We start from the raw sequence: 17,280 nt of genomic DNA, 5'->3' as shown, positions 1-17,280 counted from the left end.
TACCCATCATTCTGTTCTTATTGATTCATTCATCCATCCATTCATTCATTTATCACATTTTTAAACTGCCCTTCTCCCTCATAGGAGATGTTAGATAAACATCATTCAAAGAGTAAAATAGAGAGAAGAAAATAATTAAAAAGACAAAGAAAATATATACATCATATATACTATCTGTCAAGATTGAATTGCTACGGTGCCTGGCAGCTTCTGTCACTAATCAACTTGCCAGATAAAAGGGGGAGGGTAGAAGATGAAGGGAGGAAATGTAAGGCCAAGAAGCCATTCACAGACCATGGGAGCCTACTCCATGCCAAGGTCATTGCCACAGGTGCTCGATGGAGAAGTGAACTGTTCCCATATCAAAAAGGAGTATTACTATTGGACAATGTGAACACCCAGTGGGTGGGGGCATGGGAATCTATTGTTTAACTAAGTAAGCTTTTGCAGGGGAAAACTCAGAGCTGGTTTTGCTTATTTAGTTCCGAGATGGTGTATCCAATAAAGTTTTACTCTTTTGGACTCAATTGCCTTGAAGAAATGTTGTGTTTTGCTAGTCACATTATTGACACTATGTTTGCTACTCATCCTGGCTTTCATGATGTCCATACAAGACCTTAGACCTTGCTTTTTGTTCTTTATAGGCTTTTCACTGCTTTCTTCCTCGAGATCTCAATGATTCCACCCAACTGCTTCACTCTCAGTTATTCCTTATTCTCAACACATTCACTCTGTCTTCATAATTTATTTATTTTTTGCAATTCAATCATCATTCACTCTCAGTAAAGACCAAATAATCTCAATATAACTAATTTGTGCCTATGACTCATTTTTCAGTCAGACCATTTTTATTTAGTTTCCCATTCATTCTTGATACAAACTCTTAAAAAATGGATCAGTCTCACTCCTCCACTGTACACCAGTGTATTTGAAGTTCTTTATAAAATTATCATTTCTTGAAGTAAACTTTTACATCACTTTCAGTACCCCTGGGTTACTGTTAAGAAATCACATGGGGGGGATCTTTCCAGCTATATAAGATATATGCAAGTCTTTTCTTTGTTAATATGGTCTCTAGAGTATGTTCTGTGGTGGCTAAGAAGGTAAGAACAGAGATGCTCTATTTGATTTGGACTGTAATCTTGGTTAAAGCCTGTGCCCTTATCAATATCTGTAAAACTGATGTTTGTGAGAGAAAAAAAATCAACTTTCTCTGTGCTCAAAGGAGAAAATATTGACAAGTAGAAATTATGATGATAGATAACCAAATAGCTAACTAGCAAGAAAGACTGTGTGAGACAGAGAGAGATGAGATAGATAGATGATAGATAGAATGATAGAATGATAGTATGATAGTATGATAGAATGATAGAATGATAGATAGATAGATGATATATAGATAGATAGATAGATAGATAGATAGATAGATGATAGATAGATAGAATGATAGATGATAGATAGATAGATGATAGATAGATAGATATTGAGATATTGAGATATTGAGATAGAGATAGAGATAGAGAGCAGACAGACAGATGAGCCATGATATATAGATATTATGTAAATGTAGGTGATGGTGTTGAAATGATAGCCATAAATCAAACTATGTTTTGAGACCCCAGATTACATATAGACTTGAAAAGTATGCCAGGATTCAAACTCCTGTCATGGATATGTCGATAATATGAAATGAAATTCCTGTGAATGCAATGCTAAGGGTTTTTTTTCCTGTTGTATTAATCGGTTTGAATTGGGGAGGTGGGAAGGTTTCTAAGGATTAAGTCAAGATGTAGTCTGGACCATGGATGATCCAGCAGCCTTGAATTTTACATCCTTCACTTCTAAGAAAAGCAGCTTTTCTCCCCAAGGTTAATTCTTCTTATGAGATAAGAGGTATGAACTTAAGAAATGAAAGATAGCAACCTTCTCCCATAATTTTGTATGCAATCTCTTTCTGCTCATGCAGTAGAAGAAAGTTTATTTCCTGGTCAAGTGATGACTTCACAAAAGCTGTTCTTGTGAAGGTAATTAAAATGATCACAACCTCATTTGTAAACTGAGAAGAGCATCTTAAAAGGTAAGAAAAATATTTTGCATTTCTCTTTTGAAGTTCAGCAGATATTTGAGCACTTGGAAGCTAATAGAAAGGAATCAGGAAAGATCATCCAATTATTTATCTGATTTATATTCTATCTTTTGTTCAGAAACTCAAACCTGCATGCATTTTTCTGTATATCCCTCTGTTTTTTCCACACCCCAACAAACATTTCCCTGTTATGAAGTATGTAAGAAGTAACATCTTTACATAAACTTAAACCATTTAAGAAGAGATTGGACAACGTTTTGTCTGAAATGGTATAGGTTTTCCTGCCTGAGCAAGGAAAACCTACAAGAACTACAAGGTCCCTTCCAACACTGTTATTCTATTCTACTCTATCTTCCATTTCCAGCTTAAGCATGATCCAAAATAAAACAGTCAGTCTTCTAGCATGCATTGTTTGCAGCTGTTAAATATTATTTTGAAAAATGGAAAATGCCAAATCAGGGGTGATCTTTCTCCTTCTGAGCTTAAGTATATATGGACAACAATTGTGTGAATCCACTTTTTATACATTATTTTGAAAGATAATAATTTGAGCTTGCAAGAACAATTCTCAAATGAAATTTCAGATAATAATCTTGAGTATCAAAATATTATTTAAGACTCAGAGTCTGGAACAAGACTAATACAGGTTCTGGAAAATTATGGAGATGTAGTGGGATTGAAGATTAACAAAACAAAAAAATCCTAGTTAAAAACATGTCCAAATTACAAGAAATTGAGCTAGTGGAAAAAGTTAATATTCAAATAACTAAAAGGGTAAGGTACCTGGGGATCCAACTGTCAGCAAGATGCACCACACTCAAAAGAGAAAATTATGATAAATTAATAGACCAAATCACAGCAGACCTAGATAGATAGAAAAACTTGCAGCTCTCCTTCATGGGGGGAATAGCGACAATCAAGATGAATATACTCCCTAAACTACCCTTTCTATTTCAATGTGTACCGATTAAATTGCGCAAAGATTTCTTCGAAAACCTAAATAAAATTACATCCAAATTTATCTGGCAAGGAAGAAAACCAAGAATCAAATTTAAACGATTACAGGATGCAAAGGAAAGAGGAGGGCTTGGCCTCCCGAATTGGGAAAAATACTATCAGGTGGCTATCAGCATCTGTGTGGATAAAGGACTGGATAAATCTAAGGAACAGAAGACTGTTAGCATTAGAAGGCCATGACATGCAGAGAGGGTGGCTTGCGATACTGTGGGACGGGAAACACAAGGCACATCAGTACTTTCAGAAACACTACATTAGACGAGCACTAATAGAGGTGTGGACTAATTTTTTTTAAAAAAACCCAACTATATAGAAATTCCCAACTGGATTGGGAATTTGAGATATTTGGAGATATTGGAGATATTTATGCACCCAAATTCATGAACTTAGGAACAGGGATAAAATTAGAGCACACAGAATTAGATAAAATTCTATTAGGAACAGAAGACAAAATTATAAAAAAGATATATCAATATTTATCAGAACAGGATATGTTAGAAGAACAGGTTAAGGATACAATGCTAATCTGGAGTAAAAAATTTGGCTATACCATTGATCTAGACAATTGGCAATCACTATGGGACAGGAACAGGAGGCTAACACTAGCCACCACCTAGAAAGAAAACTTATACAAGATGTTTTATAGGTGGGACCTTCCCCCCACAAGGCTAGTTTAGAAACCTTTTATAGGATAGATTTGAAAGACACTTAATTACATTGTAAACAAATGAAAGAATGTTCAATAGAAAACTCACTGATGTTATATGCACATTTTGGTACAATGTAACTTTTTTCTTTTTTTTCACTTTTTTCTTTTTTTTATATAAGGTAATACTAATAGCAATGTTGAAGCCAGGGATATTCAATAAAATTTGTAAAAATAAAAAAAATAAAATATTATTTAAGATTCACTATCCTTTATTCAGAAAGATGTTTTTCCCCCCTTACATACAGTTCTTTTTACTGCAGGAAAGAAGAAAATGGAAAATGCAACATTGGTTGAAGAGTTCATTCTTGTGGGATTTCCACAATTACGTGAGCTGGCAATGGTGTTTTGTACCATAGTTCTACTGATGTACTTTCTATCACTTTTAGGGCATACTTTAATCATCTTTGTTGTTATCATGGAACCCATGCTCCATACACCAATGTATTTCTTCCTCCTCAACTTCTCCCTTGCTGAGATCTCTTCCACATCAGCCGAAATCCCCAAAATGTTGACCAATATCATCTTGGGTAAAAATACGATCTGTTTTTTTTGCTGCGTGGTACAATTTTTCACAGTCTTTGTCATGGGAGGGGTTGAATTACTTATGCTCTCCATCATGTCTTTTGATCGCTACATGGCCATTTGTAAGCCTCTACTCTATAAAATGGTCATGACCAATCAATTCATCCTTCAGTTAGCTTTGATGGCTTGGATTGGTGGGCTCCTGATCGTCTTTTTTCAGACAATAGTGATATGGACATTTCCTTATTGTAGGGATAACATCATTGACCACTTCTTTTGTGATGTTGGACCTGTTCTGAAATTGGCCTGTGCTGATACAACTCTGATAGAGCTAATTGGTCTCATCTATGGCGCCACTTTCATGTGGGGGTCCCTTTGTCTTTCCCTGATATCATACATGCACATTGTAGCTGCTATAATTCGGATTTCCTCTGCCACTGGACGCTCCAAAGCCTTTTTCACCTGTGCATCACACCTCACTGTTCTAATCATCTTCTACACATCAGGCATGATTATGTACTTGCGTCCTTCTACACATGGTGATCCTCAACTCAATAAAGTCATATCTCTTTTGCGCACAAGCTTTGTACCCATGTTAAATCCTTTCATTTACACAATCCGGAACAGTGAATTCAAGGCAGCTCTTAACAAAACAGTGAGACGGATGGTGGTTCTCTAGGACTTAGGAATTTTATTTTTTATTTTTTTAAAGGAAACTAAAAAGGTGATTTGTTATTGTTTTATACAATTATTAGCACTAATTAATTAAATAGCAATAAAAATTATTAGATTGTATATGATGTACATTTGGTTTATCACAAACACATTGTCATTCTAAAATTAAAATAAAAAACAAAACAAGTGTTAATACCACTTTACAATGCCTTGGTAAGGCTGTACTTGGAATATTGCATACAGTTTAACTATCGGTAAAAAAAAAAAAGTTCCATCAGACATTCTAATTTCTCACGAGATCTCAAGAAGTTAGAAAGTCTGATGGAACTTTTTGTTTTTTACCGATAGTCCCCCAAACACACGGCAAAGCCTGAGAAGCGAATAGAGAAATGGAATGCAGCTGAAAGGCAGGTTAGTAAAAACCCATTTGGGGGAGGCAGGGGCAGGTGCAGCAACCTTACCGTGCACGGGTATTGATGCAGGTTGCTCATGGAGGGGACTGAAGGCTTAGGACTGGGGCGAGAGCATGTGTGCCCAGAGAGAGGGCTCTGTGTGCCACCTGTGGCATGTGTGCCATAGATTCACCACTACGGAATTAGGATAATGCCTTACTGAAGGTTGTACTGATACAATGGTTCATTAAGTGAGACCATAGCAGTGTTCTTTGAATAAAAGTTGTGGTTTCTGAGTTATCTTCTGAAGTGTAGCCACCAAGAGTCACAATATCAACATGAAGAGCCAAGGTGGACCAGTGGTTAGTATGTAGTATTGCAGGCTAATTCTGGCCAATGCGAGTAGTTCAATCCTGATGGGCTCAAGGTTGACTCAACCCTCCATCCTTTCGAGGTTGGTAAAATGAGAACCCAGATTGTTGGGGATAATATGGGACTCTGTAATCCATTGTGTATTGCATTCCTACAAACCAACGGTCCCCAGTTTCATTTCAATGTACTTGAATATTTCTGAACCTTCTTGAAAATCTCACTAAGTCCCACTTGAATTTTCTGATGGCCTAGACCACAGGTCTGCAACCCGCGGCTCCGGAGCCGCATGTGGCTCTTTCAGCCATCTCCTGCGGCTCCCAGTCCTCTGCCATGTGCAGTCCAAAAAAACAAAAACAAAAGTGGGACTAAAAAAGTTCAACCAATCAATTCAAATATGCAGGGTAGGTGCATATCTCACCTTGGCTCCACTCTTCAGTCAAACCATGTTCTGCGCATGCACGCATGTACGTGCATGTGCACACATTTTTTGCGGCTCCCAGTTTTTCCTTTTGTGAGGGAACTGGTTCCGAGTGGCTCTTTCACTGTTTCAGGTTGCTGACCCCTGGCCTAGACAGAGTTATCTCCAAAAAGAAAGTCCTTCTAATTAATCTGCCTTCCCAATGATCAATCCCTTTTCTTCAGCTTGACTTAGATAATTTCAGATCACTCATTTCCATTATTTCAAAGTTGTTCTTTGAAGACACCCATATATAAACTACTAATTGGCCTAAGGGAAACTATTACATCATTTACAATATCCCTAAGGAGCTATTAAGGAACTTAAATTTTCTGACTATCCTCTCTTGTGGAACAGAGTTATTCGTAGAATCTTTCTGTGTTAAAATTATCTTCAGAACATGTTTGACAATGGCCAGAAGGGTAAGAAAGGAGATTCTTACCCTTTCTTGTTTTCTTGTTGAATATGTTGTTGTTGACTATTCTGTTCACTATGCATAAATCCTGTTGAAATGTCAACCTAAGCAAGTATCTGTATCATGACTGCAGATCCTCTTCATACTGAGATTAAGCATATCACCCAAATATGTAAAACTTTAATGTATGGAAATTGGCAAGGCTGCACCTAATTTAAAATCTCAGGTTCAAGACCGGTGTAGTGGATGCAACATGGAAATTGTTTGGGATCTAAGGTGTAGAATTGAAAGAGGTTAGGAAAAACAAACAAAAAAACAAAAAAAAACAAGAACAAGGGATGTTGAATTGTTTTGTTAAATCCCATTGTGGACCTCTTTCTACAAAGATCTAGCCAGGGAGGAACAGGAGTTTCATAAGTGCACTGATTCTAGCAGTTGTCAGTATGATGTTCCAAGAGATGGAGATACAAAGGCTCTTAAAGAGACACAGACACTGCTGAGTCATTCCCATCATTACATCTTAAATCTTACATTATGTAAGCTGGTCAGCTGTTAAATAAATACCTTGACATTTCCACTGCTAATCAAGACAGTTGAGTTTTGCTCCATTTTACAAACCTTTCTTGCCACCGTTAAGTGAATCACTGCAGTTGTTAAGTTAGTAACATGGTTGTTAAGTAAATTTGGCTTCCCCATTGACTTTTCTTGTCTGACAGTTGCAAAAGGTTATCACAAGACCCCGGGACACAGCAACCGTCATTAATACATGCCAGTTTCCAAGCATCTGAATTTTGATCACATACGGTAGCTAAGGCAATGCTGCAAGTGTCCTAAGTCATTTTTTTAGTGCCATTGTCACTTCAGACGGTCACCAAACAACAACTACCTGTAATTCATTGCATCTTCTTTGCTTGTACGTCAAATGACCTTTTTAAAAAATTAGATGGAGGGAGAATCTAGTGGAGACCACTGATATAGTCTATCCATAAAGTCATATCATTGTAATCAACTGATTGATTGATTTTTATGCTATCCATTTCTCTGATACCAATAATAATACCACTTAGACTTAGATACCCCCTCATAGTGCTTTACAACACTCAGTATGTGGTTTACAGAGTCACATATCCCCAACAATCTGGGCCCTAATTTTACCAACTTTGAAAGGATGGATGGTTGAGTCAACCTTGAGACCATCAGAACTGAACTACTGGCATTGGGCAGAATTTAGCCTGCAATACTGCATTCTAACCACTGGTCCACCTTCACTCTTCATGTTGATATTGTGACTTTTGGTGGCTACACTTCAAAGATAACCCAGAAACTACAACTTTTATTCAAAGAACACTGCTTTGGTCTCACTTAATGAACCATTGTATCAGAAGTACAACCTTCAGTAAGACATTGTCCTAATTTTTGAAACCCACATAAACTGTCACAGCAAACCAATACTTTTCTTTTGTATCTATTTGTGTGTACAAAACAATGGCATTTTTACAATTGCTGCTCACACTTTGTGTTTAGCACTATGATTAATATGATTTCAAACTTGATTAAAGGTCACTGTAACAAATATAATAAATATAGATATCTCTTTTGTAATATAATGTTCTGTATGTCATTCTCAAAAATTTTGTCCTTATTTACAGAACTCAATAAATCTTTATTGACTTGATGTAGAATATTTTTCCTGGAAATTTCAGAGTGACCCAACTATCAATGTGTCATCCATCTCTTAAAAGAGACAATTCATTATCAAAATCTCCTAAGATTAATTACAATATGATAACTCACTTTGTTTAAGAGCATTCAGAATAATGGAAACTTTCTTTAATCATAATTTCTCTTGGGAATTTTTCCACTTAGAAATAACTCTCTCTGGTTATTATCAAGCAATTGGAACAAAAATGTTGATAAGGAGAAGTTTGAAGGAGACATATTTGGCTATAATTTCTCAGTTGAAATTATAGGAAGTGGCCAAAACTAATCGCTATAAGAAACCTATGGTCATTTCCATATTGTCTCCGAAAAGCATATTCATTTACCAAATACAGGTAGTTATCAACTGAGAATGGCTCATTTGGGGACTGTTCAAAGTTAGAATGGCAGTGAAAAAAGTGACTTACAACCATTTTTTACAATTATGACTGTTACAGCATCCCCATGTAATAATAATAATAATAATAATAATAATAATAATAATAATAATAATAATAATAATAATAATAATAATAATAATAATAATAATAATAATAATAATAATGGACCTTGGAGGTCATCCAGTCCAACACACTGCTCAGGCAGTAAACCCTATACCCATAGTGGTGAATCTCTGGCACACAGAGCCCTCTGTGGGCACCTGCACTGTTGCCTCAGTCTAGGCCTGTAGCTGGGTTTTATAAAACATGTTCACTCGAGGCCTCCGCTGCTGTGTGCAAAAAAAAAAAGAGACTCAATCAATCAATTTCAACTTTTGTGGGGAAAAAAAGATGTCGCAAAGTTGGAATTGATGGGTTGAACTTTATTTTTAGTCCCACAGAGCAGTGGAGGAAGTGACGCAATGGAGTGATGCAAGGTGCTGCACAGGGGTGGGAAGAGCGGCGGGAGCAGGGTGCACCATGTGAGGGGTGGGGCATGGCCTGCGCATGGGGTGGAGAAGCAACATGGCAGCGCTAGCATGATGGTAGACCAGTTGCTTCCCTCCCCCTGCCAGACACCTACTGAAGCCGTGCAGGGTAGGTTGCCGCCCCCACCCCCCCAGATCCCCTCACATCCAATAAGCATTTTTTTTAACTAACCTGCCTTTCAGCTGCATTCTGTCTTTCCATTCGCTTCTCAGCCTTTGCCACATGTTTGTGGGACTATCGGTAAAAAAAAAAGTTCCATCAGACTTTCTAACTTCTTACAAGATCTCAAGAAGTTAGAAAGCCTGATGGAACATTTTTTTTACCCATAGTCCCACAAACACATGGCAAAGCCTGAGAAGCAAGCGGTGGGCCTGGCAACCTTACTCTGCATGGTGGGGTAAGGTTGTCGGGCGTCCCCATGACCCTCCATGATCCTAGGGAAGAAAACCATAATGAGACACTCTTCTGCTTTAACTTTTTTGCTTGTTGCTTTTTGGAGTTTTCATACTGCTTTCATGAGACAGCAACATTTGGGAGGGGGGGTAGCTACCCCCTTCCCCCCAAAACCATCAGCTGAGCAAGACACCCTACTGCCTGACATTCCAGAGTCCCCCTGGATCTCCCCCAACCCTGCCCGGTCCCCACAGGAATCCTTCCCCAGGAGCAACATTGAGCTGGCCACGCCCACCCTGGCCATGCTCACCCTAACCTTTTAGAGACTGAGCACCCAAACTGCAACCCAAAACCCACTTATGTATTGCCGGGTGCTGGGTGGGAGTGACCACTAGGTGGTCATGGCCCATTGGGTGGGTGTGGTTATGGTGACCATGGTAGATTGGGTGGGTGAAGGAGAGTGGGGAGGGAACAGCCCACTCCACCTACTGCTCGTCCTGGGGCAGCTGCCACCATCCGGTGCTCTCCAGCCCTTTACCAGCCAGCTGGGCAGCTGTAGCTATTGCTCCCCTCCAGCCTCTATCTCCTCAAGACCTGATCTGGGCATGCCTGGCTGGCTGGCAACGGGCTGGAGAGTGCGGGATGGCGGCAGCTGCCCTGGGGTGAGGGTAGGTGAGGTGGGTGCTCCCGATGTCCACACGGGAAGAAGCGGCATGGAGGCTCTGTGCCCATGCCACTGTCATGAGGCTGCTGTACAAGGTGGGCAGAGGTAAGGAACCAGGTCAGGGTGGTGGGAGAAGGGGGCTCTGCGAGGATTGGGTTGGAGCGGCGGGAGAATTGCGCTCTGCGAGAGTTGGGTTGGAGCAGCATTGGGTGCAATATGAGAGGTGACAAACAGTTGCACCAAGCCAAAACCGGCCATTTGCTACTTCCTGCCTAATGCCGCTGTCCTTGCAGAACGCCCTTCTCCCACTGCTCCGACCTGGTTCCTTACCTCTGCCCAGCTTGTTCCACATTGGCGTGGCATAGCTGATTGCCGCCTCACATATTGTGCCCAATGCTGCTTCAACCCAACCCTCACAGAGCGTCCTTCTCCTGCCACTACGACCCAACCCTCGCAGACCAGCCTTCTCCTACTGCTACTTCTTCACAATCCACTACTGCTGCCACATGCAAGGAAACAAAGGAAGGATTTTTTGGGGGATAAAGGTCAGTCAATCAATTCCAACTTCATAATCTTTCACAAGAAGTTGGAATTGATTGATTGACCTTTTTTTCTCCCAAAAATTCCTTTGTTTCCTTGCACATGGCAGCGGGAGCAGATCACAAAGGAACAACTGCACAGGGCTGGGAGTCAGGTAAGTAAAGAAAGGCAATTTCTGGGGGGGAGCAAGGATTTCTTTCCTTACCTGCCCCACTTGTTCCGATGCCACTTTCTGCTGAGATGTGTTGCTCTTGCAAATGGCCCGACTGCCCACTTCAGTGCCCTCCCTCCCTAAGCCTCCAGCACTTCACTTGCTGCTTTGGTTGGCCTGCCAGTCCCCACCTCAACACCCTGCCTGCCGCTGCCCAACACAGCCACACTGGGGCTGCAGGGCTGGCCTGGCATGGGAAGACCATGTGCCCCACTCTCCCACTACCATGTAGGGCGGTGGTGGCAAACCTATGGCACATGGCTGAATGCATCCCAGCACAGCTGGTTTTCCTCTCCCCCATCCCATCCCTCCTGGCCTCGCATGCTCTCCTTTTCCCAGGCATGACCCACTGCATCACCTCAGCTGCCAACCATCCATCTCAGAGACGGCTTCATTGAACTGCTGGCAACGGGCTGCAGAGCCCCAGAGTGCGCCTGTCAAGGGGCCAGCAGGCTGTGGCTGTGGACAGACAACATTGCCCCCATGTGCTTGCTGGCCCCTGTGTGCGGGTGCTGATGGTGTCAGGCAGCAGCTACCCCAGCCCTTGCCTTGCCCCATAGCAATGGCACCCCCACCCTGCCTCGTCTCACCCCACAGGATGAGTCTCCTGCCTACCACCCCACCTGCCAGAGACCTCCCCCAACCCTGCCCACCCACCACAGGTGTCTCTCCCCACAAGCAACATTGAGGTGATCACACCCACCTTGACCACACCCACCCAGTGGGCCATGCCCACCTGGCACCCAGCGATAAATAAGTGGGTTTTGGGTTGCAGTTTGGGCACTCGGTCACCACACTAATGTAGGGTAAGGTTGCCATGCCTGACCCCGCCCAGATGCCCTCGTCTCCCCCAAGCATTTTTTTTACTAACCTGCCTTTCAGCTGCATTCCATTTCTCTGTTCGCTTCTCAGGCTTTGCCATGTGTTTGTGGGACTATGGGTAAAAATAAAGTTCCATCAGGCTTTTTAACTTCTTGAGATCTCAGAAGAAGTTAGAAAGTATGATGAAACTTTTTTTTTTTACTGATAGTCCCACAAAGTGACTATCAGTAAAGGTGAAGGCTGAGAAGCGAATGGAGAAATGGAATGTAACTGAAAGGCAGGTTAGTAAAAAAAAAATACTTGTTGGATGTGAGGGGATTTGGGGGGTGGGGGTGGCAACCTACCCTGTGTGGCTTTGGCAGGTCTCTCGTAGGGGGAGGGAAGCAACTGCTCTACCAGCATGCTAGTGCCACCGTGTTGCTTCTCCAACCCATGTGCAGGCCCGCCCCCCACCCCCCCATGCTACACCTTCTTTCCAGCTCCAATGTGTCACTTTCTCCACCGCCTTGTGGGACTATAAATAAAGGCCAATCAATCAATTTCAACTTTGCAAGATCTTTCTTTTTTCCCATGAGAAATTGAAATTGATTGATTGAACTTTTTTTTTTTTGCACACGGCAGCAGAGGCCTAAAGCAAAAACGTTTTATAAAACCCATCCAAAGGCCTAGGACTGGGGTGACTTGGCAACTGACTCATATTTATGACAACTGCAGTATCCCAGGGTCATGTGATCCCATTTTGCAGCCTTTTGACAAGCAAAGTCAATTGGCGAAGCCAGATTCACTTAACAACCGTATTACTAACTTAACAATTGCAATGATTCACTTAGCAACTGTGACAAGATAGATTGTAAAAATGGGGCAAAATTCCCTTAATAAATGTTTCACTTAACAAGAGTAATTTTGGGCTCAATTGTGTCCGTAGATCAAGGACTACCTGTATATATGGCCATTCACCTCAAAGAAAGTGACTCTGGATGGTGTAGAACTTTAGAGAATTACAATTAAACATTCCTTAGGGCCATCCTCACTTCAGGATCACAAGGGACAGTATACATGGGCTTATCCTTGCAAAGTGATGCATATATATATATATATATATATATATATATATATATATATATATATATACACAGTATATATATATACAATATATATATATATATATATATATATATATATATATATATATATATATATATACACACAGTATATATATATATATACACACAGTATATATATATATACACACAGTATATATATATAAAAGGTAAAGGTAAAGGTTCCCCCGCACGTGTGTGCTAGTCGTTTCCGACTCTAGGGGTCGGTGCTCATCTCCGTTTCAAAGCCGAAGAGCCAGCGCTTGTCCGAGGACATCTCCGTGGTCATGTGGCCGGCATGACTAGACGCCAAAGGCGCACGGAATGCTGTTACCTTCCCACCGGAGTGGTCCCTATTTTTCTACTTGCATTTTTACGTGCTTTCGAACTGCTAGGTGGGCAGAAGCTGGGATGAGTAACAGGCACTCACTCTGTTACGCGGCACTCGGGATTCGACCCGCCAAACTGCCGACCTTCTGATCGACAAGCTCAGCGTCCTAACCCACTGAGCCACCGCGTCCCTTTATATATATATACAATATATATATATATATATATATATATATATACATACAGTATATATACACACACACACACATACATACATACACACACACACACACACACACACATGGATTTGCTAACAAAGAATTAAAGGGAGACTGGTATAGCTATTTCAAGCTGCTTTGCTCTCATCAGCCAGCCACTGCCTTCTGAGATTCAAGCCTGGGCTGCTTGGACTTTAGGCAACTGTTTTAACCTTTAGGCCACAGGCTCTTTCTCACTTTGTCAGCTGTATATACCTTAAAAATCACGTAATCAAAGAGGGGACAAAATAAGACTCTAAAACTTTAACCACATCTATTTTGAACTCTTTCCTAAAATGTGATCGGCTTGAACATATTTGTTCTACACCATAGTTTCCACCAGAGAGAAAATGTTACAGACTGTTTATGTTACATATGCCATGATGGGACCTGGAAAGACCTTTTGTATAGAAGACTTGAGAAAGTAGGTTGCATTATTCAGTATTGATTGACTGAATTATTCAATTCAATCAATCAGTTCAATTCAATCATTCAATATAAGCCGTGGTGGTGCAGTGGTTAGAATGCAGTATTCTTTAAAAAAAAAACAGCTCATTGAGAAATTGGTCTATGCCCAAATATTGCAATGTTGTCATTCCATATGTTACAGGAATATTGGAAAAGCTCAGGAGGATCTTCAGCCAACAGAACATATGTGCACACTTCAAACCCAGGAATACAGTAAGGCAGAAGCTTGTCCACCCCAAGGATGAAACACCTAGACACTAACTGAGCAATATGGTATATGCAGTACAGTGCAGTGAGCCCTATGCAGAACTGTACATTGGGGAAACGAAACAACCAGTTCATAAACACATGGCACAATATAGGAGAACAAAACCATCAGGACAAGATTCAGCAGTCCATCTACATTTGAAAGACAACAGGCACTATTTCGAAGATAGCAAAGTTCACATTTTGGACAGAGAGGATCGGTGATTTGAAAGAGGGGTCAAAGAGGCCATCTAGGTCAATTTTTTTTTTTATTGAAAAGTTTTATCATACATTTTATCTTTGACAGTCCCCCCTACCCCTCCCCTATCCCTCCCTCCTTACCCCTCCCCCCCTCCCCACCCCCCCCAACTTCCCAGAGCTGAGTACAAGGTATAAAAAAGAAAAAAAGAATCATAAACAACCATATGCTAACAACCATAGACTCTAAAATCTATCACTCTCTAGCTCACATAGGATAACTACAAACACTATTAATATAGAATATATTAAAAAAAAACAAAAAAAAAATTCTCCTTATTCTCCTTATAAATCTCTAGCCAAACTGGGCTATGATCAGAAATAGTTCTTGCACATATCTTCACCTTCTTAATCCTTAAAAAAAAGTCATTAGTCATAATCCTTTTCATACGAATGTGTTTCACACCAAATATCTCGCAGTTCCAAGTCATCCTTCATTTCAAAAGAGGATTTAGGCAGTCGAGCATGACTTGGGACGCGCTTTAAAGCTCCAGCCTTGTCCATCTGAACATCCAAAACACCATTCCAATCCCCCATAAAAATAAAAATTTTATAATCCAACTGGATAAGCTTTGTATGAAATAAACTAAAAAAAGTCAACTTGTTGTTGATTAGGAGCATATAATCCAACTAAAAGCTTCTTTTTACCTACTAGCAGCAACTCTATCATAACGTATCTTCCATGCTTATCTGCTTCAATTAAGTCCGCTGTTAAAGCACTTTTAAGATAAACAACCACTCCATTTTTCTTATTCATTGCAGAAACAACAAATTGCGTGCCCAACCTTGAGTTCGATAAATACTTTTGGTCCACAACCCTAATATGCGTTTCTTGCAACCATATAACATCTATCTTAAATTGTTTCAAATATTAAAAAAACTTTCTTCCTCTTCTGTGGTGAATTTAGTCCATTAACGTTCCAAATTAAAAATTTAGTTGCCATGCATATCATCCCAAAGCTCTTGGAGCACTGCTTAAACAGGACTATCTTTTTTAGGCCGTGCTCCTCCCACTACTTGGCTGTAAGTACATTTTGGAAATTCCATAGACTTCTGCTGATCTTGTTCTTTTATTTTTTTTTGATCGTTTTAAAGCAGCACACGTCACCCTCTGCTCTCTAGAATCATCCAAAGAAGTTGTAGCTTGATCTCCTCCAGCACCATTCTCCTCTGTCTGTCCATCTTCAGCCTCTTGGTGTTCTCCTTGTCCAGATCCCTTTGCAACTTCCAGAAGTGATAGTGGGGTTGCTTTTAAAACGTTATTGTAAAAATCACGCGCCTGCATCACAGTGGTCAAACGGTACCTTTTACCTTCATGCATCACCATCAACCCAACTGGAATCTCCCATCTGAACCTTATATCTCGTTGCTTGAGCTCTTGCACTAAAAATGTAAAATCCTTCCTTCTCCTTAAAATCTTTGGAGGAATTTCTTTTAAAACCAAAACTTCTTGATCAGCAATCACGACTTTAGTACCATAAGCAGCTTGAATAACTTCATCTCTAATTTCCCTCTTTACAAAATAAACCACCACATCTCTAGGTAGCTTTCTCTGTCTGGCAATCCATGAATTCACACGAAACACTTTATCCATGCCTCCCTTTATTTCAGATGCTGGCTGACTCAATACTACTTCCAGAGCCTCAGAAATCAGCTGCTTTAGATCTTCCTTAATATTCTCTTTTAAACCTCTGATTCTAACACCATACTGCATCTGGTAATATTGAGCAAGACTCAATTCTTTGTCCATTTTGTCTCTTAAATCTTCATTTTCCAGTACTTTTACTTCTAATATGGCATTTTTTTGAGTCAAATCTTCCACTTTTTCATCCAAATCTTCCACACATTCAGCCACTCTATACACTGAAGACAAAATGTCTACCTTCATCACTCTGAACTTCTCTTCCATCCTCTCTTCTATTCTCTCCTCCAGTTTCTCCAACTTCTCCTCCATCTTTGCAAATTTATCACCCATTGCTTCCAGAATTACCTGGGCATATTTTCCAAGAGCATCTTGTAAATCCTTCGGTGTCAATACATCAGGAAGAAGCAACGCTTGCAATGATGACTGTTGCACCGGAGAAGTTCCAGCACTCCAAAGAGCTTTTGGAGGAGGTTTAGCCGCCATCTTTACTTTCACTTACTACGCACTTTCACTTTTAAATTTATAAAATCCATTAAGCTAGAAAGCAGCAATAAAAGTCCTCTTCACCTTTTCCTCCTGTACCGCTCTGCCTGCTCCTTTTATTCCATAGTCTTTCCTTCTGGCAGGGGTGGTCGCAAACGCCTGGCTCCGCTCCAGAAATCACGGAGCAGAGACGCTGACCAGCTGGGAGCAACCCAGGCTACGGGGGAGTTCGATCCTTCAGCCGCCCAAGCTTTAAGCTCAGGCGGCCCCGGAGAACTCAACCCCTACCTGGGGGCTCACCCCCTCCTCTTCTCCCGAGGAGGGGGCTTCAAATCCACCCGAACAGCTGATCGGCGCTGTTTCGGGTGGAAATAACACAGCTGAGCCGCGGGCAGCCCGAAAGGGCTGTCTCCGGCGCCGCGCCGCCACCGGAAGTCCCAGCCGAAATTGAACAGTCCTCTCTCAACAGAGAGGGAGGAACATGGCATCATCTATTTCCAGTCTACAACACAATACTTCCAGCAGTTCCAAGAAGACTCCATACCGATTTGCACTACTCAGGTGACCCTGATGACACAGATAAACCTCCAA

General features: G+C 40.8%; 1 protein-coding gene across 1 annotated transcript; it reads left to right on the top strand.

Annotated features, from left to right (window-relative positions):
* Positions 1-3,594: 3,594 nt before the first annotated feature.
* LOC308678239 (olfactory receptor 6X1-like) lies at positions 3,595-5,276 on the top strand. Its single transcript, XM_081345303.1, has one exon. The coding sequence runs from the start codon at positions 4,084-4,086 to the stop codon at positions 5,011-5,013; it is 930 nt and encodes a 309-aa protein (XP_081201429.1). The 5' UTR covers positions 3,595-4,083; the 3' UTR covers positions 5,014-5,276.
* Positions 5,277-17,280: the final 12,004 nt, after the last annotated feature.

The sequence above is a fragment of the Vipera berus genome (genome assembly GCF_964194415.1).
Source record: "Vipera berus genome assembly, chromosome: Z".
NCBI lineage: Eukaryota > Metazoa > Chordata > Lepidosauria > Squamata > Viperidae > Vipera > Vipera berus.
Note: the sequence above shows the minus strand (reverse complement) of the source record. Positions and strands in the feature narration are given on the sequence as shown.